This window comes from Agelaius tricolor, unplaced genomic scaffold (genome assembly GCF_023055355.1).
Source record: "Agelaius tricolor isolate 1412-34295 unplaced genomic scaffold, bAgeTri1.0.p SCAF_11, whole genome shotgun sequence".
NCBI lineage: Eukaryota > Metazoa > Chordata > Aves > Passeriformes > Icteridae > Agelaius > Agelaius tricolor.
The window spans coordinates 7190007-7217366 of record NW_027269271.1 but is presented as its reverse complement, the minus strand read 5'-3'; the positions used below and the strand labels follow the sequence as shown (position 1 = coordinate 7217366).

At 41.7% G+C, this 27360-nt stretch overlaps 1 protein-coding gene across 4 annotated transcripts; it reads right to left on the bottom strand.

Annotated features, from left to right (window-relative positions):
• Positions 1 to 817: 817 nt before the first annotated feature.
• Positions 818 to 26988, bottom strand: EDEM3 (ER degradation enhancing alpha-mannosidase like protein 3). Of its 4 annotated transcripts, none has more exons than XM_071435955.1 (21): positions 26714 to 26988; positions 24967 to 25012; positions 21251 to 21351; positions 18761 to 18800; positions 18197 to 18309; positions 17410 to 17563; positions 16788 to 16922; positions 16279 to 16384; positions 15444 to 15541; positions 14078 to 14203; positions 13284 to 13367; positions 12258 to 12341; positions 11953 to 12077; positions 11271 to 11436; positions 8891 to 9045; positions 7956 to 8109; positions 7266 to 7460; positions 6358 to 6523; positions 5787 to 5972; positions 4944 to 4991; positions 818 to 4318 (listed from the first exon to the last, which is right to left on the bottom strand). In XM_071435955.1, exons 1-21 carry the CDS (start codon positions 26872 to 26874, stop codon positions 3909 to 3911), a joined length of 2853 nt encoding a protein of 950 aa, XP_071292056.1. In that variant the 5' UTR covers positions 26875 to 26988; the 3' UTR covers positions 818 to 3908. The 4 variants fall into 4 exon arrangements, with proteins under 4 accessions (XP_071292056.1, XP_071292057.1, XP_071292058.1 ...); XM_071435956.1 differs by having other exon boundaries at positions 4977 to 4991; XM_071435957.1 differs by lacking the exon at positions 4944 to 4991.
• Between the last annotated feature and the right edge of the window lie 372 nt (positions 26989 to 27360).

Below are 27360 nucleotides of genomic sequence, written 5' to 3'. Positions count from 1 at the left end.
TTGAGCCAGTGTGACTGATGGGATGAGCAGCTCAAGTGCTTTGGGTCAAGGGTGTCACACCTTTGGGAAAATGGAAATGTGACAGCTGAGGTACAGGACCTCAATACAACCACTGGCATAAATTTAGTTTTAATAGGAGGGGTGAGGACTTGGTGTCCCTTGTTTCTTGAATGGGGCAGAAAGGCCCTTTGTTCCAATATCCTCCAGTCCCTGATGTTCCCAGAAAATGGGAAACAGTAGAGCTGAAGGAATTTGGCACTTCCCTAGCAAGGCTGGCAATGGTTCCTACTTCATATCATAAACACTGCTCAGCACTTGAACAAGGACTTGGATTTAGGACTCCTGCATCTTCATCTTCATTTTCTCAATCCTAACTTCCAGAGAGGAAAAATTTATGGGAATAGAGGTGGTGGAGGAGAGCTCCTAACAGCAATGAGGGATACACCCCTCAAAGACTCACCTCATCAGGCCCAAGTGAGACCTGGTTTGTTCATTCTAAGTATAATATTTGCAGCAGTCAAAATGAACTTTTGAGGGTCTGGATTCTGGATTTTAAACATAATATTGCCTAAATCATAGAGAAAAAGAGGTTGAAATAGTCCTATTAGAGCTGGTTGCTGAGAGTCTGTCCAGTTTCAGTTCTAGACTGAAAAGGTGGTGTTTTGGTTATTACAATACCTTTGGGTTCAGCCAACTTCCCAGGCAAAAATTGCAGGGTGGCTCCAGCCCTGGGGCTGCCAGTGAAGGACTGGTGTGACTGCCTTGCTGAAAGTGACAGCCAAGAGCAATGCAGAAATGAGCATCAGTTCAGCACAGCTTGACCAGAATATTTACATTTTATTAAATCTTTACAATCAGCAGTTATAATCAAGTACACAATTATGTACACGGATTATGTACATTTTAGCCCAGACTTTTACATCACAGTACATAGTTGCCCTTAGAAATATTGGGTACATTTATCACCAGAGAGTAAAACCCAACAATTGTGTTACAGCACCTGTTATTAGACATCTTCCATAAGAAAATATACGGCTGTAAATTGGTCTGGCTAAAAAAAAAAAAAACAAACCAAAAATCTTATAAAATCTGAACATACAATTTTCATTCACAGAATGGTTTGTTTTCTATGTTCTGACTGATGCCTGTTGCATAAGATGTCCTGTTTTTCACCTCTCAACACACACTCATTGGTGCCTACTCAGGGACACTGGCAGGAGGAGGAGAACCAGAGCTGGGCTCATTCTCAAACTTCATTAAGAAACAATAAATGTAAACAATTAAGAAGATTCCTCTAAGATCAAATGAGAAATTAATTGGCTGATCTGAATTACATGGCATGGAATAAGTGCTAGTTGCAGCTGTGATTCCTGAATTCTTCAGTTTTCAATACCATACAGAGAAATGTACAATGCTATACACTAAGGGTGATTCCTGATTAATGATGAGCAATATTCCATATGCAGGGAGCAGACTTCCAAACATTTGGGAAGAACACTTTCTCCCCTTTCCAAAAGGGTTTTTCTTTTTGATGAATACATTCTTTTTGCTTTTTAAGATGATAGTAACAGAAAACTGAATTCTTTCCAGAATGATATAAACAGGTTAAACCAAAGCCTATGTCCTCATAAGGAAATACAAAGTGAAAATAACCTGAATAAAACTGTCCCCCCAGTTTAATCCTCTTTCCCAAAAGGTCAACCTTGCCTGATTCAGTTCTGTAAACAAAGCTATGGCTCTTGTGATGGTTTCAAAGGTGAAGCAGAACTAAATGAAACAAAAACCACTTCAAAAGGAAGGAGGCAACAGTAATCTGAGGTAGGCCACCACCAAAATGCTGCCCCCTAAATCCATATGGAGTTCTGGGATCCCTGAAAGGTAATGCCTGCTGCTCTAATAACAGGTGGAGAAAGCAGTTACTAAAAATGAGCTGGTGATGGCAAGGAAAGTTAACCTTTTAATAACATTTGACATCTACACCTAAATCTGCAAGTAAAAAAAAGAAAACCTTTAGCTGCTATTTTGAGATAGTAATGACCAGAGGCCTCTAGGATATAAAAATAACTCTATTTCCACCAAAAGAGCTACCAAGAAGGAAGATGATGTCCATGTCAGAAAGCATGGGAACAAAGATGCTCCTTTTGTGGCACTGAGCACTGACAGATCAATGGAATTCTCTGAGTGAAAACGTTTGATCTGCACCTCATGGTTTGATCCTGCACTTGGCTGTGTCCTGGCATTCCCAGGGCTCCAAAGAACCAAGGACACTTACAAGGCTCCCATGGTCAAATGCCTTCTATGAACTCATGTAACAAAACCCATAAATAAAAACATTCCCAACTGAAAACCCCCAGCTGCTTCAAGTCCAAGCCTCCAGACAGTTACTTGTGCAAAGGAATGACAACTCCATTTAAGAGCTAATTTCTTTCAAAGGACACTTATTCACTATTTCTCCTCAAATTCCCTCCTACCCTGGTGATTTAAAGTTCTGGATGATATTTAGATGGACTGCCATGCTCTCAAAAGGTGCCTGTGCATTCTGAGACTTTTGAAAGCAAGTGTGGCTGAGTACATGGATCCAACATGCCTGGGATTGCCCTGCTCACTGTACAGAGTATAAATACAGAGTATGGCTGTGCTAATTAACAGTTGCATATTCAGCACCTGTCATTTCACCAGCTAAATCAAAGGTGCAGTCCAGACTGGGGCTTCCTGTTTATTGACTCCATTGCAGTGATGAACATAAACCTGCATTTTTAGCCTGGTGCAGCATATAGGCAGTGTTCATTCTGTCTTTAATATAAAACCATTTTTTGAACCACAAGTCACTAAAAGCAGTTTATACAAATCAAGTTAATTAGTTTTTGGCAGTTTCTTTGGACACAGTCAAAATGCCTCTATGTTGTTTAAACTTGCCCATTTCTACTTCAATATAATGTGGACAGCAAATTGGGACTCCCACTTACCTGTAACAAACTCCAGAGCCTGGGGTAACTCCCCTGGACTCTGAACTATCAACCCAACAGCCAGAATTGCTGCTCTTCCTCACTGGCCCTGGCCTCCCTGCCTGAAACACCACACACACAAGTTGTATATAAAAAGAACATGGAGTCAAGCTGTTGGAAGTCAAACTTGTAGAAAAAGGTTTTGCTACAGCTGATGGAGCTGTGTCCTTTCGGAGACTGTTCCAGATTTTGGGGCAGGCTGGAGTTTTTCCATCTGGGAGGCCAAGGGAAACACCTGGGACTCAACACCTGCCTTGTGTGCTTCCCTCAGCCTCCAGCAGGACCTTCCCACACCTTTTCCCAGTGGCCCCATGGCTGGCCCAGCCTCCCTGACAGGACCTGCTCACACTCTGCCTTTGGTTTGTACAATTCCTGCAGCTGGAAGCAGAGCAGGAGGGGAACTCCCAGGTCCCCTTGTGGTTCCTCGTGGCAAGGGGTGCAAGGAGTGATGAGCAGCACTGTGATATGTCAGGCAAAAGCAGACTGCTTCCAGCTGTGCAAACACCTGGAAACAATTCCCCTGCTGCTGTAAGGAAGGCTTTCAGCTGGGGAGGGGTGGGTGCCCCATCAAGAACCATTCCATGGTGTGTCACCCCACCCTGCTCAACTGCTTCCCAGAGCCCCAGGAGTCCCCTCGGAGCCTGGAAGGCAGGAGTCAGGCTCGTCCCTACCTGGGGCACAGCACCAGCCACGGGGCCACCCAATTGCTTTGATTGCACGTTCCCATTTTTAAACAGGAAAAATTAAAACATACAAAGAGCCTGTGCTGGAATTCTGTGTTGTTTTCCACGTGACACCTGGTTGCTCATCCCAATACTGAATATGTTTTCTTGGATATCAGGGCCTCACTTCTACCCAAAGAGGTCTCCATTTGTTTATTAACAAATAAGTTATTATTACAAGTCATAGCTCATCCTTTTCCATCATTTCAAATGCTTCTATATCTTCATTCCAGTCTGCTAATATGGATTCCATAGGCTGGACTTTACTATCCCAGTGAGCTTTGGAAGTGGCCTCTGTCTGGGTGTTTTGTTCCTGAAGCTGGCTGTCCCCTGGTGTGCATGCTGGCTCTGGAGCACTGGCCTCTGCAGGTCCAGAGGTGTGGGGATCCTCCTTTGCCATGGAAACACTGGCACTGGCTGTGCTGGCAGCAGACAAAGGATCAGGGTCACCAACAGCAGAGCTCTCTCCTCCTCCTTCGGGCTCCTCACCAACTGCTCCAGCATCCTGAGAGTCTGAAGGAGCTTCCTCGGAATTTGGTTTGTGTGCATCACTTTCAGATGATTTCTGGTCCATATTCTCCATTTCCAAGTCTTTGAAAGGGAAGGAAAAAAGAAAAAAAAAGTTAAAACAACCGTAGGAATGCAACATTTTATTATGCATTTCAAAATCAAGGTCACTTCCTTTGGCCTTATTTCTTCAAGGAAGAGCAGACTTTCCAGTGATATGAAAATTTAATGGTACTGAAGAATGTATTTTACAGAGGGATAGGAGGGAAGCCTTTTAAACACATTTTAAAGGAGGGCAAACAATACATTGAGGCTCATTTTGGTTCCTCAAACTTCAGGAGTGACTTGTGGGTCAGTGCCAGTTACCCTCCTTCAGCCTTAAGCAAATATCCACTGCGTGCACTGAACTTTAATGCTGGATTTTAAAGCACTCCCAGATCCACCAGGATCCCACATCTGAGCACTTGGGAGTTGGACAGAGTTTCCTAAGTTTGCTGAACTGTGCATTTGAGAGAGCCAAAGCCAGAGCCTCCCCACTCAAAGCAAGTAACACACGTCTCCCACATCCCAGCTCAGCTCCCAACAACTGCCCAATTTAGTCATGCAGATTTCCCTGGGTTTGATGTTTATGGCTGTAAGAAGGACACTGGTATTTCAGGATTTTTAGGGAATTTAACTGCACATGCCACTGTTGACATGGGATACTTACTGCTATCAATAATGTAGTTTGGAATCATTTTACCTTTAAAGATTGTTGCTGGGATTCCAAACGGAAGCACGAGGAGGGGGAAGAAGCAGATATGGATTACAAACTCTCAAAGGCAGAGCTATCCTGTATTCAGCATTTTGTCAGAGCACTTAGCACAGTTATAAACAGGAGGGATTTGTAAGTTAGGAAGAAACAAGACAAGATTTTGGCATATCCCCTTTGCAAATAGGCTGATTTTCTGGATACTTGTTCTTACCTACTCTGCTTGGACACAGGAGTGCTACAGAGAAGGCTTACAAGAGAAAAATCTGGAATTTTCTGCTGCATTCAAACATTTCAACTGGGAATGTATTAGCTTGCAATTTTCTTGCATTATACAAGAACACCCACGAAACATCTGAGGTCAGCAGCCTCATTTCTCATGTTTACCACTTCTCCTTAGATAGGCAAAATAGTTCCAGCACTTGTCTCTCTCCTTTTGGGTCCCAGGAATGTCACTGGGGATCTTGCTGAGGGAGGGATGCTCACAATGTAGGGCACTGGAAACATGCTGTTCCTGATGCTGCTTCAAAGCAGCTGATGACAAAAAGGGTTCAAAAGGAATCCAAAAGGCTGGATTTTCTCATAAGCCAAAGTGACATTTAGGAACAGCATTTCTGCATGTTACCTTGTGGGGGGAGTGAGTATCAAGTGGATATCAGTTTGCTTAATAAAAAACTAATTCCATTGTCAAACAGAAAACCACAGCACCTCTGGGCTGCAGTGCAAATCATTCCTGTCCATTTTCCACTGTGCCACAGCACAGAGGGGAGCTAGATTTACATAAATCACCTCAAACCTTACCTCTGTCTTTTGCTTTATCAGAAAGGAGCACCTCCACAGCCTCATACTCCCGGATGGCATCCAGGATGATGTTCCCTTCCTTGTTGAAGAGGAAGAGCATGGGAATGGTGATGTCATCTGTGTTCTTGCCATCCCCAGCCATTTGGAAGAGAGGGGCTGTGTCACTGCTGCTGCCCTCGTTGTCATCTAGGCAGAGAGTACCAGGGGAAGGGCAAACCTCCTGTTAGATCAGCTGAACAGGGAACAGCCTCCCCTGCCCAGTCACTTCACAGCAAACCCCAACCTCATGTGTTTGCCTCCACTTTTCATTTCTATCCCCATTATTCCTCAGCAATTAGTAATGACAGCACCCTGCAATCCTTAAAGTAACAACTTTTAGTCTGCAAAAACACTGACAACCCTCATCCCAATTTGTGTCTGCACAGAACCTGACAAACCCCAAACATCTCTTCATCTTCTGAAAGTACAATTGCTGTGCTTCTCAGCTTAAAGCTTGTCAGCTTTCCTGTATCTTCAAATCTGTAAAATTAGGTTACATTTACACAAATTAAGAACTTGGAATTGTATTTACCAATGACAATGCCTCCTATTGCTCCAGCTTTCTGAATGTTTCGTGCCTTTTCAGCAAACATGCACTGGCCTCTCTGCATCAAAGCAATTTTCTCTTTCACTGCCTCAGGATTAGTGATCTCTGAGCATCCATTATATGGCTTAATGGTTGCAACGAATCCTCTTGTCTGTTTGGGAAAAACAAAAATAAAGAGAGAATTAGAGCAATATGGTCATGCTTGTGAAAGATTCCCATGTATTTTTGTTCCTTCAGTCATTCTACTGCATTTAGTGTTGTCTTGTGTCACTGCAGACAATCTGTGCCCTGAAACTGGAGCTCCAGAAGCAAAGCACGACTGAATGAAAACCTAATTCTCATGATCAGTGTGGTTTGTCTATACCTGGGAAGTGTTGCCTCTGGAAATTTTTCTCCTGTGAACTGCTAGTCTGGAACTCTTCTTTGGGGCTGCAACATGGGTTTTCCTACTGCTTCCCAAAGGGACTCCTGCCTCTGTGGATTGCCCTCTTCCATCTACACAGAGCCTTCTAGAAAAGCTTTCCTCAGAACAAATTGCTCTAACTCTAAAAAGCTTCTGCCAGCTCCTGGCTGACATGGGAGGGAAACTTCCCCTAAATCACCATCTCCTCAGCTGTGCACTGCAGACTGGATAAGCTTGCTTTGCAACTCATGCTGTGCATGTGTTTTAAATCCTAAAGCATGGCTGATGACTCAGGAGCAGAGCACAGACAGATAAGGCACTCACCCCACTACTGTAACTGCTGTCATTGTCACCACTGGGCCTGTCATTTTAACCCTGTAATTAACTGATCACCTGGAGGATCAACTGGATGCCCTCAAACAACAGCAGTACTGTAAAGCTGAGGCTTGTGCAACAGAGAAAGGAACAGACACACCCACATCTCACATACCCCTGCTTTGTGTTTGGACAAGTCCATCCCAAACTGTGCTGGCCCAGCAGTCAAGACTACCCTGCCAAAGAAGGGATGGGAAACAATCTGGACAGCACGAGGAGGGAGCTGCTGCTCCTTCTGCTGCTGGCTGGAGAGCTCAATCATTTCCTGCATGAACCTTAAGCCATCCTCAGCATCCAGGGAACTTGCTGCCTGCAGAGAAAGGAATCAATAAACAATTTTACCTTAAATGTTTGAGGAATCTGGGGGAAAAGAAACTCAAGTTGTGTTTGCTTGGACCACTGCTACAAAGGCTTTAACACACAGGGTGGTTGCTCACTTCCACTCAAGCATCATTTCACAAAAGCTTTAGCACCTGCACCACCCAGAAAATTGAAAATATACAAATATATAGACATCATAAAGAGATGGAAGTATCTCACATTGAAAGCAGTGTTTTCAGCCAAGATGCTGTTGGCTCCATCACTTCAACCTGAGCAGCCTCTACTTAATTTAGTGGAAGATAAAAAGTGTTGCTGAGGCAAAATATTAACAAGCATCAGCCTGCTAAATATAGCTACAATATCCAGCTCATGTGCCTCCTTCCACAGAGTGGCTGTCCCTCCTGAAGCTCCAGGTATTAAGTATCATTGCTGGGAGGACTTTGCTGAGAGCTCTAAAAAACAAAACCCTGCCAGGCCATCTTACTTGCACTGCATGCTGCACTAGTTGTACTCGTCCATCTTTCAGGTGGATCAAACTGACTCCCATCTTCTTCAGGATCTCCAGGTGCTCAGGATTACTGGCCATGAAGTCTCTGGCTCTCAGTGGTGGTTTTGGTCCACTTCCCAAACTCTCTTCTCTGCCAAAAGACATCAGAGATCAAAGCTTTAAGAATCAGATTATCCTTGAAACAGAACTCTAGTGTTCTAGAGTTCTCTGCCATCACAAGACTGGAATTCTTGGTACACTGAGTGCAAGCTTCAGTGGAATGCAACTTCTTAATCAAGTTATCTTTTTTATAAAGTTGTCTTTACATAAGCAATAATTTTATAGTGCAAAACCTCCCTCCCAAGTATTGATAACAAAACTGCCATATACTCTCTCTCATTTGTAAATTGTCTGCATTATTGCCACACTGACCAAACCCTGCTTGCCTTATACAGTTCCAACTCAGTTTTATTCATGAAAAAATGAATAAAAAAATTTATTTATACAAATATAGAAGAGGTGGTCAGGAGGACAAACTTTCTCAGCCTTAACACTGCCCTAAATTCCTCAAAACAGGTGCAGTTATGTGTGGCAGCATAATTTCCTTACTACAAAGAAGACTTTCAGAATTGTTCAGGAGACTGCAGAAAGTATTTTACAAATAGAGAGACACACTTCCTGCAATACTCCAAGTGAGAGCTGCAGCTAGAGTATGCAGCTCATTCAGCTCCTTTTGCTTTGAAAGACTTGCTAATTCCACCTGGAAACAAACTAAATTTTGCTGAAATCCAAAGTGATTTTTCCCGTGGCCAGGAATTATCCCTTTGGCCCATCCCAAAAGGACTGGCAGCTGCAGCACAGCTCATGGCTCTCCTTCCCTGCAGAGCAGAGCCTGTTCCTGAGCTAACAAAGAGAGGAACCATCCATCTTACGCTCTGGAAATGCCCCGGGGACAGCTCTTGTCCACCACGTTCTTCAGAGGCTCTCGGATGCTCTGGGCAAACATGGGGTCATTTGGGAAGAGGATCTGGGTGTTTGGACAGGTCCAGTCAAAGTTGCTGTCATCCAGCTCTGTGTACTCTGTGCTCTAAATTCAAAGAAACAGAGTAAAATAATGCAGGTCATATTTTTACATAAAGAACATCAATAGATAATCCTAACTTAAGTCATCTGTGTTCTGGGGACATCTGGCAGCAATAGGGGTGAGCCAGTGCACTGCAACCCCTTGGACAGATGAATACAACACTCATGCTAATTTGTAATTTACTAAATTTATATGTAGTTTCTAGATTTTTTTGTTTCCAGAAACAGCTAATCCTCTGCTGGTAGACAGAACTTGTCAAGCCTGCTCATGACAAAGCCAGTGCCCTGTATTTTATGGGCTGGACAAGTAAAGGGAGTAGTTCTGGTTTCACCTAATATTGGCTTTACAGTGAGTAACCAGCTGCAGGTTTTAGGTCATTCTTACTAAAAATGTCACATCTTTTCATGTGAACAAAAGATTCTCCTCCTCAGGAGCCACACAGACTTGCAAGTCTGGATGAGCAAGGATGAATCTCTATATAATTCAAACAATTTCTATTTTCAGGAAAGATGGCAGAGTGAACATCTGCACAAATTGCAGGTTTGTAACATGTGAAACCATGTGGAACATGTCTGGTGGTTTGGAGCCACATTTAGCATGTCCTTAGCTTAGCAAATAACTGGCTATAGATAACTGGCAAGTTCATTTCATAACCCATAAAAATTAATGTAGTATTTATCTACCTAAAAAGACTCACCCCTCCTGTTTGCAACATATTGGCCAATGAAAAATCAAGTATTTCAAGGCTCCCTAAAACCCAAGACCTAAAGGGCTGTTACTAAGCATGACCTTTCTTGTTTATGAGAGCAAATACAAACAGGATGTTGGCTTGATAGTACCAAGTATCTCTCTCACAGTTTGTTTTAATAGCACTGTATTTATGTTAAAAATCATTTACACATTCCATCTGTTCAGATAAAATTCCATAAAAGAGGAACACCCAACGTCACAGCCTTTCAGCCACCTGACACCATCTTCAATGGGCTTTTCTTACTTGGATTATGCACATTTACAGCTCTGACTCAAAGAGCTTAAAAACTGCATTTGAGCAATTTATTCTACCCTCTCTACTGGCTTTTCATTAACATTTGCAGTTCTCAACAGAACAAACTAAGTTAGGCCAGCACTCAGAACAGCACCAGCTGTGGGAACCCTGCCTGTCTCAAAGGTATTAAATTCTTATACTGGGAACAAAAGTTACATAAAAGACTCCTTCAGACCCTTCAGAAAACTTCTTGCTTAGTTCAGAAAACTGCCTGTTTCCAAAACTCAAAGAGGAAAGATAAATTCTCAGGGAAGGAACATTTCAGAGAGGGTGTGGGATTTCCACCCTGAAGGAACATTTAACACCAAACCCATGACCCATTAAAACATAACCAGTGTTTGACATTAAGATGAAATAACTGAAAATTTGTCACTGCTTAATGCTAAAGTCCATCAAACAGTGATTTTTCAGGATATATGGCTTGACACACAATATAAGCCTTTTCCTCTGATCCAGGCATTATTCTAAAACTCTTAGAAAATGTTAAAAATAGAAGCACAAATAAGGGAATTTGTATCCTTGATGTCTCAGACATAATTTTCTCTTTCTCTTCTTCCTTTTTCTTATTGCCTTACAGACAAATTATGTCACCTTGTTGACCACAAAATAAAAAAAAAAGTGAGGATTTATGATGCTTCATGGCACAGCTCTATCACTCCAGGTTATTTTGGAAGGTTAAGTATTTATAAACCCACAACTGTTCTCATATTTATGCAATAGGTGCCTACTGCATGGACTAAAGTGATTAAACATCCCTAATCTGTCTGTAGCTCTGTATCTTGTCAAATTAATTCCACAGCTGTCTCAAAAAACCTTTCAAAATTTGTTCACAAGAACAAACAAGAAAACCTTAGGTTTTAGAAAAAATAATAAAAAAGTAAAGATGGGGACAAAAATATCCTACTGTGCTATCTTCCAATTTATACAGAAGTGGGGAATGATTGTCTTTTAAAATCCTGCTAATAATTCCTATCTTTTATCTCAAGGTTCAGCAGTGCAGAATCCAGTCATTATTCCTACTCTTGTGACTGCACTGTTAATATGATGAAATAGTGCCTATTAAACAATGTGTTCAAACTGCTACACTTCCTCAAACTCTGATCTTTCCTGATTTTATTTCCATTTCCCCTCAAAAAAAGGAAGTGTACCACAGAAAGTGATTCAGACTGGAGCTGTTACATACTGTATTTTTTTTAGAGATGGTTTGGTTTGTAGTGGAGAGCCAGAGTGGCAACAGATGAGCTTCTGTGGTGAAGATATAATCTTCAATGTCAAAAATCATGTCCTCCTTATCAGCAAATAGCAGGTACAGATATTTAAACATCTCAGCCAGAAAGAATGAGTCCATCCTGTGGAGAAAAAGGGGATGTCCTTTAGGGAGAGCTCATTTCTAGAACATCAGTAAAATAAATATTCCTAGTTCTCCATCTCTGAAGATTTCATGACTATTACTGCTGGACATAATTCCATTAGCATTCCTTCTGCTTGGAAGAAGCTGTGTTTGGAGAGAAATGATTCAGCACATTCAGTAAAAAACAGCATTAGAGAAAAAAACAGATAAACCTCCTGACAAATCTACAGATCTGAAGTATATTTAGCTTGAAAGTAATTAATTGCTCTCAGACAAATGAAAGGTTATTAAACTGAAAGTATTCTTCTAGAGCACCCTATAACCCTACTGAAACAGTGCACAGCTTGTTTCAATGCATTTACAGTTCAATGCATTTACAAACAGGTAATTTAAGGCTTGGTTATCAGAGTGAAGACAGACAGCTCCTCAAGTATTAATTCATTCCATTACACAGGGAAATTTGATTTTTCTTTCTGTATTTTTATATTTTAAAAGATAATTGTACAAACTTTACCTGTCTTCATGACTTCCTGTACGAACATCCTTCATTGCAGCAAACCCACAGGGAACTCTGGCATACTTGTTCAAGTTTTCAATGAGGGTTTTTCCTACTTCTAGGTAGTAAGGGTCTCCTGTAGCCTATAAAATAAAACCAAAAATAATTTATAACCATTACATCTTGTTTATATGCTAAACTGGCTCAAATGGTTAAGTTAAGCTGGAGATATGCTACTCAGATCTGTATTGAAATAAAACAGCAACAAAAGTCTAGGTGCAAGAAAAAGTGCTCAAAGGTCAGAGGAGTGGATGTGACTGTACCTTATACAAGAAGTAGGTGCTTTCAGCAAATTCAGGCCTCAGAGGATGCTGAGCCCAGTGAACTCTGAAGTCTGTTGTGAATGCCTGAGGAGAAAAAGAACAGACAAAAATAAATGCAGGAATGCAAACCAAACACAGCTTTACTTGAATTCTGTGTTAACTGTATAACCAGCCTGGCTTTGCTAAACACCATTTTTACAAACATACCTACCACCTGACACCTCCAGGGCAGTCAAGTGTCACTGCACACTGACAGATGGTTGAGCAGCTGTTTCTAGATTAATACCACAGGCTAGAAGTCAGGTATCTAAAAATTTCCTGTCTATCTATTCAGTCTTAATGTGCACTGGGAAAAGCCATTTCTGTCATATATTCACTACTATTTCACACTAAGATTTAAACCAAGTCTTTGCTTAGGGGATGGTCTGTTAGCTTAAATACAACTAGCTGACCTTTAAAGTTTCCTTCATAATTACAAAACACAAAAAAAAACAACCAAAAAACCCATAAAGAGCCAAATTGCACCATTTTAAAAGCCCTCAAAAAATTAATTCCAGTGCTTAGCATTCTTTGCTCTCAATCACCACACTAGGTGAATGTGATGTCAATTAAAATGTTCTCTAACAGAAATAAGCTTACACTAGAGGAAAGTCAGAATTAAACCCGGAGTCAGAACACTTCAAATATAACCTGAGTCATCACAGATTAAAGACACACACTTCAGCAGGTAAACAAGCTTTTCTGTGCACAATGGACTTGCTCAAAGACTTGCAGCATCTGCAGTAAGTTGGTGTGCTGACTTTCAAAGTCATTATACAAAATTTCAGAACATCCTCTCAGCTGTCAGACATGCAGAACTGCAAATCACATAAGAATGCTGTGGAAATGAGGCTCTGATTTTCATAACATATATACCTGCTGGCTTTTCAAATGGGCATCTGCAACTGCTGAAATTGATGTAAGAATCAGTTTACACAATCAAAAATACAAATTTTTGATTTACAAAATCAAAACCTACTACCTTACCTCTGGAAGGAAGTTATGCTTTTTTATAACCTGATACAGCATCTCGTGTGTTTCAATAGCAGGTCTAATATCACCTTTCAACACCTAAAATTAAATAATAAAATATCATTAATTCACCAAGCATAGGAATAATACTCAAGCTTATAAAAACATTCATGGTATGTTCATGTAAAGCTACAGAACAATCACTACATATTGCAATTATTAATCCCTATCAGTGTAAGTCACAGTTACTCCTTAAGAGTTTTTTAAGTAAAATCAGTGAACTCATTAAAATTATTGCCCATGTAGAACAAGGCCCTGTGACATTTACAGAGAGCTGGGGTGAAAATGTCTTTTAGTTTATCTTAAAGATGTCAATGGCACACAAAGTAGAAAACCAGTTACTAGTACAAAGGCAGCTTAATTGGAGTATTTTCATGACTAGGAGTGAAGGAAGCAAATTACAAGAACACACTTGTCCTGATGGCCAACCCAGCCAGCAAAGCACATTAACTTGCATCATAGCATTGAACTGACTGGAAGACTAAGTACAGAACACATGGAATCAGAAAGGTTTAGGTTGGAAAGGACCTCAAAGCCCATCCAGTGCCACCCCCTGCCATGGGCAGGGACACCTTCCACTAGCCCAGGGTGCTCCAAGCCCCATCCAACCTGGCCTTGGACACTGCCAGGATGTTCCCTCAGTATGTCTGAAAATCAAATTACTACACTTGACTTGAAAATCATATATCCAACCCAGTTAATAATTTCTTTGTTATTAAAACCATCTCTACATGGGTTTTACACCTTACCTGCAATCCAGGGAAGAAAGCAAGCAGAGAATCCATCCAGGTCCGAGCATTTAGCATTGGTTTGTGAATGTGAACATCAAGGAGAAGAGGTGGCTGGCTGATGTATCTCATTATGGCATCATAGTGCTGCCAAACATCAGGAAAAGCAGCAGTTTGTATCAATTCATTCCCCAAAAGAGAGACAGATCACCAGACTGGCATTGTATTTGAGTGGAAAAGGCAGTACTACATCTCCAATCATTATTACATTTGGCAGTGCCTCTCATCTCTAGTTCTGCAAACTAAAACCAAGTGTAATAAATACTGAAAAGCTCTACATTACTACACTTGCAAAGCTTACCACATTTCCAAGGAATACACATACACAACAGTACATCCAGCAGCCATGTGATAAACCGGGAATATCACAGTTAAGGCACATTTGTTTTGGCTGAATTTTAAAGCACACTCTAAAGAAAGCTGAAATTGCTTTTTCTGAACAACAGAATTCCAAAGCATATGGATCTCAGGAGGAAAAGGAGGTTAAAAAACCCACACAAAGCAGCTAGACTGCATGGCTCAGAAGCACTTCTAAACCCCCCCTAGGTCACTTGCCATGTTGCTGACTTTCAATCCTAAACTTTGTTTTCAGAAGGTGCAATACTGAGCACATGAGCCAAACTGACAGGAAACACTTAAGAGATGTAGCTCAAGGAAAATGTTGCACTTAGGACCTTGAATGAAATCATCATTACACCTAAAGTATTAAAACTTTAACTATGGAATTATTCACTTTTAATAAAAAAAATCATGCTATATGATATAAAATCATTTTATGAATTAAGATGTTTTTAATGGATATTGCTATTTTCAAAATAAATAATGCTTTTATGAAGGAATTATGATGCTAACCAAGATGGTCAGTAATTTATGAATTAAAAAAAACCTAAGTGTGGTTTTCAGCTTGTATACTTAAATGCATCCTGGGCCTGAAGATCTGCAGTGCAAAGCAAAATCCACACTTTGATTTTTTTTGTTGCTCCAGGACAGAATGAAATTGTACAATGGTTTGGAAGAAGAGGCCCTTATGTTCTTTTACAGAAACATTTGCAGTATTGGTCTGGAAATACAGCTTCTCCCATACTGGGAACATGGATAAAGGCCTAGAAGGTTCTGATTTTTTACTGGACAGGGTTAAAATAACTGCTCATGTGACAGCTAATCACCCAAGATTAGCAAAAACCCTCAGTAAAAAGAGCTGGCCCTAAACACAGCAGCAGTCACAGAAATTCTACTAAAGATCCCTTCTCAGGCTAACAGCTGACAACACAATTACTCTGAAATTTGTATTGCAGAAGGCACAAACCTGAGCAAGGTGTTAACTTACCGTGTTAAATCTTTCCAGGAAACTGTCATCTCCCAGCAAGACATAGGCTTTTAATAAATATTCATAGTATGAATCTATTCCTGCTCCAACTCCACTGTCTAGGAACAGGTGAAAATAAAAAGGTGAGTTTACTTTATCTAGGGATATGGGTATTTTCCACATTTTCCCACTTTGATTTTAAGGGCTCTTCCAGTAAATGGAAAAGCTTCCTTTCACTGGGATTAAGGCACAGATGGAAGCAGAGACACAATACTGTGTGTCTATGCCAAAGGCTTTGCACTACCAGTGCACATAATAATATAGACAGACATGCATTGAAAGACACTTATTTCACAGGACATCACCTCTCCCATCCTATTTTTTTTTCCCATGTATTTATAGCAAAGTCTCTGAAAATTCATCCCAAGGCACTTCCCTCTTGGCGTTGAAGAGGATCAGGGAACACTTTGCCATGAATAAAACCACTTTCTTCACTAGAGAGGGCTTTGGGGCAGCACATTCCTCCACTGCCTATCCCATTACCATCTTTCAGCAGCCCAGGTAAGCTGGGGGTGGGTGAGACCCCCCTGGCTGTGGCTCCCTTTGCAGACCCAGTCCCCAGTGTGGATGGTTACGGTGACCCCCACTAAGTTGCTGCTGCTCTGCCTCTTCTCCCAGAGAAAGGGAACACTTTGCCATGAATAAAACCACTTTTTCTACCAGAGAAGGCTTTGCTCTCTCAGAGCAGAGCCAGGCTTTGGGGCAGCAGGATTCTCCACAGGATTAACATCTATCAGCAGCCCAGGTAAGCCTGCTGGGGGTGGGTGAGACCCCCCTGGCTGTGGCTCAGCCCCACCTTTGCGGACCCAGTCCCCAGTGTGGATGTTGATGGTGACCCCCACTAAGTTGCTGCTGCGCTGCCTCTTCTCCCAGATAAAATCCAGCGCCTTCCGGGCATATTCCTGCAACAACAACAACAACACCAGGGAATTAGGGAAACACAGACACTCAACTCCCTGATTCTTCTGGCTATTTTAATTTAGATGCTAGGAAAGGAATAGGATGTTTCATGTCTAACAATTTCAGAACTCCTTCTGATCCTCAGAATATTTATTTTGTTTACTTCTGTATTGCTCTAACTACTTTCAACCAAAATTATTTCCTGTGATTTAAAAAATTATTTTAAAAAATCAAGCCTTAGAAGGAAGCCCACAAACTCTACAAATCTCAATATATACAAATGTTTTTGTGCAGCACAGCTAAGACATGCATTTAGTGAACTCAGAATTGTTTTTCCAAAACTACAAAATGTAAACACAATGCTAAAAACCTACAGCAAAAAATAAGATACCGTGGAAAGCAAACCTCAAATATAGATGTTCCTGTGAATCTGCTTAAAGCTGCAAACTCAAGGATCAAGGTACCAGCACAAGCTGTACAGGTATCAGTTTCTGTTCCTGTTCGTGCTTCTGGATGTCTGACACCAAATTTTAAGTTAACCTAGAGAAAAATAGAGATTAATATATTCATTTTTCCTAGCTGAAAGAGTTTACATTCCTATGATTGTATAGCAAGTATATAATCTAAGCTCTTTCTAAAGAAAGAAAAAACAGATCTCTTTGGTTTTGCTCTGCCAACTTAGACATGCACAGAGAACTATCCACAAATACTCAAAATCTCAACCCTCCCAAACAAGAACCTGTTTCCTGGTTCACTAGACATTAGAATAAGAGAATACACTCTAAAAATCTAATCTGAGCAATTTTTTTTAGCAACAAATCAGGAACTCAGAACATCACAAGTGCTCCTGGAAATTCAGTTTTGTAAATATCTCACTACTCCTGGCTCTTAGAGTACCTGCAATTTATCAGCTTTCAATTTTCTGGCCACTTAATAAATACAGAAATTATTCTGGAAACAGATACAAAATCAAAACAACACAAGTCATGATTACAGTATAATCCTGCATTACAGAAACAGAACTTACTCTTGGATAAGGGAGACCACTAGTGGTGTTAAAAGCAGGTAAAAGCTTGTAGCCCAGTTCCTTGGCCATGTGCAGGAGTTCACCATTGTACCACTGCATATATTCACCTTTTTCCTTCAGCATAATTGCCACTGAGTGCCCACCTAGGAGACCTCTAAACACAAGAGAAATCATCCACATCTCAAAAGGTATGTTCATATGAACAGCAAGGACAGCTCTCTACAATTTAGGTGACATGTACATAACTGTGACCCTAATTTTTAGACTGCTGATTCAATTCCCATTATAATCAAGGTTAGCTACCAGGATTTTGGAAGCAATTCTTGTTGTTTATCATTGGATTCATAGATTCATCAATATTAGACAGGAATAGCAACCAAGACCTCCAAAATGGTATATAATAACTTAAAATTACATGCTCTGATCCAGCATTGAGCCCCAGAGGTCCCTTCCAAGCTGAAATAATCTATGACCCCAGGTATCAAAATGTGGTAAATCAAGTATTGAACAGAGCCATTTGCAAGCCTGTTTCTCTAAAGCAACCCCCCTGCTCCCTCAGCATGCTCATGGGGTTCTAAATCAGCAAAGCTGTGCCTGCAGCAGTGAGATGGGGCAGCTTGATCCAGTAGCACTGCAGCAAGTCCTGCCTTGCATTTTAAAACCACTCTCAGGCAAACTGACAAAGGCACAACTATTTCAAACAGGTGGAATAGCACAGAAAGGGGTCTTAAAGACACACTACCTAAAATCCACATTTTTAGGAGTTTTGAAAACAAAAGTTACTCACCCAAGGACTCTTATGTTGGTTTCAAAGACAGACACAACTATGTCATTATCTAAATTAACATCCTTTATTACTTTTTTTACGGCCTCTTCAAACTCTTTGGTTTTATTTAACACCTGGAATACAACAGGGAGCAGGTGTTCAGTTCCAGTATAGCTAATGCAGTCACAGTGTATTTGCATACAGGGTATTTCAGTGCACACAAAGTTACCCAAGAAAGATGAACATACAATTTCAACCAGAAATACATCAGCAGTTATTAAGAGGTGCCCACCACTAACTGAGCCTCTTGCTTTAGACTATAAGGGAGAGCAAACTCTTTTGTGTTAAGTTAGGGCCAAAAAAAAAGCAATATAAAAAGGTATCAATGAAATGTGAAGGAACTGCTGTAGTTATTACAACCAACTCCAAACTCCATCCTCACAGCACTTCAAAGTTCCCACAAGCAACAGTCACTTCAAACAGAGCCAGAGATCAACAGCCATGAAAAAGAAACCTAAAAATAAGTTTGAGCATCAGAAGACAATCTCTTTGTTTTATCAAAACTTATCAACAGATTAAGCTTACCACAAGAGTGTCCAAGGTATCAATTAAGGTCAGTGAAAACCTATGAAAGAAAATTTAAAACAGATTTACTATAGATCTGTATGTGTAGGAATTAAGTGACTTTTAATAGTAACTGATACCAGGGAAGAAACTAAATTCTCACAGACCACCAGCTGCAAAACAATCAGCTGTACTCAAAATGCTGAATATCAAAACCTCTTTCTAAGTTTCTCCCTTTGCTAGTGACCAGAATAGGAGCTGACAAAGAAGCTATGATTACAGATACATTTATTTACTGCAAAGCTTTCTAACTTCTGGTAAGCAAATTTAATTTTTATTTCTTGTCTCCAATCAAATCTATTAAGAAACCCAGTATAAAAGTTTAAGTTGTTTTCCAGCCCCTGTTTCACTTGTTGTTTTTTTTTTTTTAAAAAAAGGAAAAATATTGAGATCAAAAGCCATTCCAAGCTAAATTTCTCATACCAGAAACTCTTCCAATACTAGCAAGTGGTAGGCTTAAAATAAAGAACTACTTTACTTATTCTAAAATAAAGAACTATTTTAGCAGTGTCCAAGGCCAGGCTGGACAGGGCTTGAAGCAACCTGGGCTAGTGGAAGATGTCCCTGCCCATGGCACTGGTGGGGTTTTAAGGGCTCTTCCAACCCAAACCAGGCTGGGATTCTGTGACTATTCCATGAAAAGAGAGCATCAAGTCAGCTCCACAGTGTGTGAAACAAGAAGATCCTAACAAGGATCAGAGGTTTTCTCCAGGGCTGTTCCAGTGCATCCCAAGCTGAGAGGAGCTTTCCCCATCCCAGGAATTATATCTATGATTGTATCTTAAATATGTCTAATTCCAACAACTGCTCCTGTGCTAAGACACACCCACAACACAGAATAGAATTTACAGAACACGATGGTGTTTGAACACTTTGGAACAGTTAAAATTGCCTACTGAGGAGCACACCCCAAGGATTTCAGTAAGTGCCCAATGTTTGAAACCTTGCAGGCAACATGTGACACCAAAATTCTAATTAAGTATTCCTATATTATAATTCTCTTGAATTTGTAAAGATATAAGGGCATTTTGTGAGTGCTGTTTTACAGGAGACAGAGATTAATTAATGACTATGCACAACTGCCTAACAAATTCACAACTTTTTCTGTACAAGAGGAGAGAAATGATGCATTTCACATCTATATGGAAGGCTCCTAAGTTCTCCAGGGAAACAGAACTGACCCAGCTGCCTCACCCTGTCCTTTTGTGATTGCAAAGACTGGCAGAGAACACAACTGATGAGGCAGCTGGCAAGAAAAAGGATTAGATGAGAACTCTGCTACATAATAATGTAACTAATTATAAGGTACAGAATAAAGTCTGTATACAGAAAAACAATAAATACATACAATAATTTAATGCATCTAAGGGTAGATGGTAGGGGGGAAGGTATTTTTACTCAAATGCTAGTATGTTACTTTTTAAAAAGGTCATTAAAAAGAATGGATTCAAAATACATTTTCATTACACTTTTCATCTGCTGTATCTTTGGATACCTCCAAGGCAGCAGGATTGTATGGAAATCTCTAGACTAAAAACCATTTGTACATAACACAACACAGCCAAAATAACATGCTCAATATCCTAAAGACAATTAGAAACAGTATATAAGAGAAGGATTTCAGCTTTGATTAACACTATTGTGCTTAGAGACATTAAACTGTGATATTAAAAAACCAGCTGTTTGCTATTAAAGAATTTGATCTATAAACTGCACATATTCAAAGGTATCAATTACAAATGCATTTAGAGTAGGTCAATTTTGCCTTTGACTATTCCATTTAACATGGAAAAAAACAGTCCTTAAATCTACATTTTGCTAGCCAAAGGATCAGTATTTTGTACTATCAGCTCCCTTGAAAGAAAGAATAGAAAATATTTCCATGTCTGAAATAATGTTTTATACTTCAGCAAAGGCCTCAGGCTATGATACACATGATAATCATTTGACTGCTTGTTTTCAGAAAACTTTCTACTTAAAAAAGCACTTTAAATATCACTTATTAGGCCAGCATCATGGATAAGAGTTTATTGTTCTGTTCAGCACATTAACCCTTATAACCTATACTACCAATACTATAAATGTAAGCCCACATTTGGAAGGTTTTCCTATGGAGAATACTTGGGGAATGATTAAAAGAAAAATTTTTGGATCTCATTCACTGGTCAATTCTTTTCTTCTAATTAAGGTACAATTTCACATCAGTTAACTTCATAATTATAAAAACACAAGTGTAAGTTAACTTCACAACAATAAAAACATTTCTTACAAGTGTAAGTTAACTTCACAACAATAAAAACACTTCTTACAAGTGTAAGGTAACTTCGTAATAACAAAAACTCTTCTTACAAGTGTAAGTTTCTGGCCAAATCAACTGAACAAACAAGTTTTATGGGCTGCCAATTGTACATCTATTCCTAGATGTTTACAGTGACCATTTCAGACACTAACTTTCCCAAGGCATCATCCACATCCCCTCGACTTGGCTCCTGACCCCGCACTCGTCCACGACAAGTTAAAGGCATGAGTTCATCAGCTGGATACGCATGCTCCTGTTGGGAACAAAACAGGGGAATCAGTCACAGTGCTCACTGCCACCCTTGGGAGCCTGTAAAAGGAATCCTCATCATGCTGCTCTGCAGAAAACCTGCATGGCCATCACAGAGCCCTGCAGGTGGGAAGGGACCTCCAAAGTTCATCTTGTCCAAGCCCTCTGCTCAAGAAGGGCCACCCAGACCCAGCTGCCCAGTACCATGTCCAGGTAACTCCTGAGCTTCTGCAAGGAGGGAGAATCCTGGCCTCTCTGGACACCCTGTCAGCTCCACCTGGTCAACTCCACAGTGTAAAAGTGTTTCCTCCTGTTCAGAGGGAATCTCCCATGGTTCAGTTTATGTCCATTTCCTCTGAGCACTCCTGAGAAGAGCCTGGCTCTGTCTTTTTGACAGCCTCCTTTGATGAACTCCCTGCAGCTTTCCCTTCTTCAGGCTGAACAGTCCCAGCTCTCTGCCTTGTTAAATTCCCTGCAGCTTTCCCTTCTCCATGCTGAACAGCCCCAGCTCTCTCCCTTGTTAAATTCCCTGCAGCTTTCCCTTCTCCAGGCTGAACAGCCCCAGCTCTCCCTTGTTAAATTTCCTAGAGCCTTCCCTTCTCCATGCTGAACAGCCCCAGCTCTCCCTTGTTAAATTCCCTGGAGCTTTCCCTTCTCCAGGCTGAACAGCCCCAGCTCTCTGCCCTGTTAAATTCCCTGCAGCTTTCCCTTCTCCAGGCTGAACAGCCCCAGCTCTCTGCCCTGTTAAATTCCCTGCAGCTTTCCCTTCTCCAGGCTGAACAGCCCCAGCTCTCCCTTGTTAAATTTCCTAGAGCCTTCCCTTCTCCAAGCTGAACAGCCCCAGCTCTCCCCTGTTAAATTCCCTGCAGCTTTCCCTTTTCCAGGCTGAACAGCCCCAGCTCTCCCTTGTTAAATTCCCTGGAGCTTTCCCTTCTCCAGGCTGAAGAGCCCCAGCTCCCCCAGCCTTTCTTTACAGGGAAGATGCTCCAGCCTCTCCATCCCCTTGATGGCCCTTCACTGCACTCTGCACAATGAACTCACCTGCCTGAGGGTGACAGTCAGTGACAGGTAAGAGAACTCAAAAGTTCAAACAAAACATTGATGAATTACTACATAAGACATAAATGATAACAGTCACAGAAAAAAAAAAAAGCCCTAACAAGACTGAGCCTCTTACAAACATAATAAATGTAAGACTGACATCAATGACAATGAATCTTAAATATATCTAATTCAATGAACATGAAATTGCATCCTTTAGAAGCTTAACACAAGTGGTTTGAGATAGAGCTTTTCTCTTATTTCAGCAGGAAACTGGCTGCTGCTGTACTGAGGTCTCCAGTTTGACTTCTAGTGGAGAACTAACATGTGGCAGGAGAAAAAACTTCAATTGCTGCACTGAAACTGCAAGTAAACACATGCAAAATCTTTCCAAAATATGGTACAAAAATAATCTGTATTCAAGCATGAAATAAAAATTAAAAAGGAACATTCCTCTATAAATAAACAGTTCTTACAGCAACTTCTTTTGAAACTGATGGTTTGTTTCCCTGTATACCACCCTCCTGAGTGTTTTGGTCTTTGCTCAAGTCTTTGTTCTCCTCAAGTTTAACTACAAAAGGCAGAATCTAGATCATTTTAATACAGCTTAGATGTTTCTGAGTATCTCTGCAAAGTATTCAGAAAAACAGATTAAAGAAGTACACAACAAAAGCAATGTCAAAACTGAGATCTCTGGCTTAAATTTTGGATAAGAGAAGTGATAAAAATCTGGAAAAATAAACTTTTAGCTTTACAAATAAAGAACTTGAAGCATTTTGAAAAATAAAAGTTCACTTATTCTCTGCCTACAGCAGAGAATAAGCAGCTATTGCATTGAGTTATTTCCCAACTTGTCACTAGCCTCAAGTGACTGACATGTCATTTTCACATGTTCTGACAGCCAAGAAGAAAAATATCCCCATTATTACAAATGTCGTTCAAGGACTGAAAAAAACCAGCAGCTTTTTCTAAGCTTCTGTTAACAACTTAAAAAAAGAAAAAAAAAAAAGGCAAGGGAATTTCCCTTGCAATCAAACGTGAATTTTCAGTCTTCTAAATATGCATGTCTAAAATATGTATTAATAGAAACAGAAAATCAAAACTTTTCAGCTGGCTGTTTCAAAAACACCTGCAAAAACACTTCATTCTCCTGTTGTCAGAATCAAGTCTGATACTCTAATCTTTTCTTCAGCTTTAAACAGGCAAGTCACATTTCTCTGTTTGTTTAGTGCTCCAGCATACGTGGCAAATAAATATCCTTTTGGCTTCAAAGCTTCCAGGATAGCTGAAGTTTTCTCTCTCCTTCAAACAGAATTTTCTTGCTTCAGATGTGGCAAGACCCCTACCAGTTGCCAATTTATCACACAATGAACAGTAGAAGCACAGATCCTTGTAATATTTTGTCCAATTTTGCCAAACACAGAAGTTTTCCATTGAGGAAATCCAAGCCAAGTGTTTTTCATGGAACCAGATTACAAAAATTATGACCAAAAAAGCCTTGATGTTTAACTGCTAAAGGTTTCAAAAGTAAAGAGCTTAAGTTAAAAGGAGAAACTGCACCCCTTTGAAAATCCTCTTGGCTTAGCCTTCTGTCCACTCTACAGTCCTGTACCTCTCCCATGCTGTATAAAGTTTTAACTCCTGAGATTTTAAGTCTGAATTACATATTAAAGTTTAACCCATAACACAGAACCTGGGACATGTGGCAAGATGCTGCAAGGAAACAGCAGTTTGTGCAGCAGGAACTGATGCAACTTCAGAGGGGTTTCTGTAACAGCCACAAAGAATGTGCCAGAATGTCCATATGAAGCCAGTAAGAATTAATCTTTTATATTTATCTTAGTCAAATCCACACTTTCTCCTCAGAAGTGTATTACTGATAGAATATTTGAAAGTAATTTTTACTTGAGGAAGTGCACTCCAATTAACTATTTATGGTTAAGCTTTTGTAAACAGAGCCAGACCAGGGTGTGTGGGGTGGCTCAGAGATCCAGAACAGGAGGATACCTGCACAGGAATCACAAGTCAGAGCAAAAGAAACCACAGCCAGCATGGCCCATGGTCATATGACAGTCACACCCTGGCATGCCTGGATATGGCACCAGATTCCCTTTCTCTTCTACAGTTTGTACAAGAATGCCCAAACTGCATCTGACATGGCTTACCACTGAAGAAATATTAAATGTCATTTTACCTACAAAATAAGTAAGATCAGCTTGTGTTCTCCAGAATCTAATGCCCATAGACAGCTCTCCCAAACTCCCTTTTCCTGGAGTTTCAAACCAAATACTTTACTGTTGATAGCCTGACATGAGATGAACTGGTTTGGGAAAGGTCAGGCATGGATTAGGAGAGTTACCACAAGCAATTCTTAGTTACCACTCTAAAAGCCATCCCAACCTTCCTGAAAGTAACACTTATGGTCTTTTTAAAGGCTTTACAGGTGCTGTTATTAATTTTAGCTGTTTTCACCCCTCCTTCCCAGATATTTCTATAGAATGTCATGTGCTGGAGGTTGCTTTCTCCCCTAGGTCAGCAACAACTCCTCTGAAAAACACCAAACAAGTATTTGACTTACCATATAATTGCTATATGCATGATCAAACATTTCAAGCACTTGATTTCTAAAAAAGAAACAAGAAACAGCATTACTGGTCTGTCTCCCAATGGCCTTTAACACACCATCTTACATGTATCACACTTTAATATCTGAATGTCAGGCACAGGTTCTCTACTAACATACTCTACTCAAGTAAATGAAATATAGAATAATAATTTTTTCTTGATTCAGCTACTCTTGTCCACTCCAAAAAGTAAAGACTCTTTCTTCACCTAACATGAAATTATTTGGGGATCTCTTGGCAAGCAAACACTAGAGAAAACCCTTACATTTGTTTCATATGTCTGGAAAGACAGAAATGCTTCTACACGTACAACCTCCCAAAAAACCACATTTTTTTAAGACACAGCACTACTTGTGATCATTCCTAACTGTTTCACTAAGGAGCCCTGCAAGTAAAAAAGGATGCTAATTTCTACCATCAACATAATTCACAATCTCTGCTGATAAGACAGAACAAAAAGGAGCCAGGAACACCACAATTATATTGTAAATATCCAATTTAGTTCAATGACTTGGAAATGCAAGAAGTAGTTTTAACTCATCAAGTGCATTAAGGCATCAAAAGAGCAGAGGATGGTGCTTTTCCCAGGTGCCTCTCAGGCTGCAGCAGGCAAAAAGCCCCAGATAAACACACAGACAACTGCTTAAAACTTACATTTACAAGCAAACACAAACCACAGCAGGACATGGCCTGCACATGCCTGGGGCATCAGATGATATTTTAAGTGCAACGCAAAAATTTTAAAACGAAATGGGGAATGAAATTTCAACTCCTTGTATAGCCTCGTGAAGAAAACATATATAAGATTGCACACACAAATTATCCTGAGAACCCATGATGGAAAACTCCAGTAACTGTAAACACTGGAGTTAAATATCAACTTATACATGACAGCTGGACTTGATGATCTTGGAGGCCTTCTCCAACCTTAACAACTGTGAGAGTATCCACACTGCTTCTACAGCAGACTTCTGGCATTATTGTTCTGTACAACTCACTACTGGATGGGAACAGGACGATGAAACTGCCCCCAGAAACATACTAACACAAAATACCCTTGATTGCAAATTTGTTTTATAAAGTCCCACTCCATGCAGGAAAATGTATTTCCCATATATGTTGTAATATTTACTCTTCAACTAAAAACTACGATAAAAGAATCAGCCTATTAGACATAGGTGCACGGGGACCGGAGCAGTTGAACTTACATACAGGAACTGGGCAGAACACACGTAAACATTTACCTTTTTTATGACTCCCGCACTCTCCCAGAGGCACGGCCATAATTAAACCAACCGAGCGGGGATTTACACTTACCTTTGCTCACTTTCACCCCCAGCCCCTTTTCAGCAAGCCCTGGCTGAAGCCTCCAAGGCGAGCTCCAGGCTCCCAGAGCCCACGGCTTGATCCCAGAGCGGAGCAGGGGCCGCGTGTGCCCCGCAGCCGGCGGAGCTGGCCCGGACACGGCCAGGCTCCGGCACACGCAGCCCCAGCCCGGCCGGGCACCGACACCGCGCGGCCCCTGGAGCGTTCGGGGGCAGGCAGACGGACGGACGGACGGACGGACGGACAGGGGACGCCGTCCCGAAGCTCTGCAGTCACCCAGCCCAGCCCAGCCCCGGGGGCAGCGCACACGCCAGCCCGGCCCGCCGTCCGTCCGTCCGTCCCTCCCTCCCTCCCTCCGTCCGTCCCTGCGCTCACCCCAGCCGGCGCTTCTCCTCCCTGCTCATGGCCCCGGCGCCCGGGGCGGCCGCCAGCACGGAGGAGGCGGAGAGCAGGCCAAGGGCCAGGAGCTTCCAGGGCCTCCTCCAGCGGGGCCCCCGCTCCCCGGCGCGGCAGCCCGGAGCTGCGCTGAGGCCCATGGCGGCCGGCCGGGTGCCCGCTAGTCCCGCTGCGGGCCCATCGCGGCTCCCGGGGCAGGAAGGGCCCGGCCCGGCCCCTCCGCGCGCGCCCGCGGGGGCGTAGCCAAGGAAACGGCCTCGCGCCGCCGCCGCTTCCGGCACCGCCCCCCCTCCAGCGCGCGCCGCCGGGCCAATGGGGGAGCGCGGCACGGGGGTCACGTGAGCCGGCAGGGAACGCGTAACGAGAGGGTCGACGTGGACAAAGGGTGGGGAACCACAGCTCCCGGCGTGCCCCGCGCTCCGACCGCACACAACTCCCGGCGTGCCCCGCGCTCCGCCCCGCCCGCCGCGCTCCCTTAGGCGCTGGCCGGAGCGGCTCTGGACGGAAGGGGCTGTGCGGAGCAGCTCATGGTGGGCAGGGACGTAATTAGAGCCCCGTCCAGCCTGGCCTTGCACTCTCCCACGGATAGGGCAGCCACGGCTTCTGTGGACACGCTGTGACGGGGC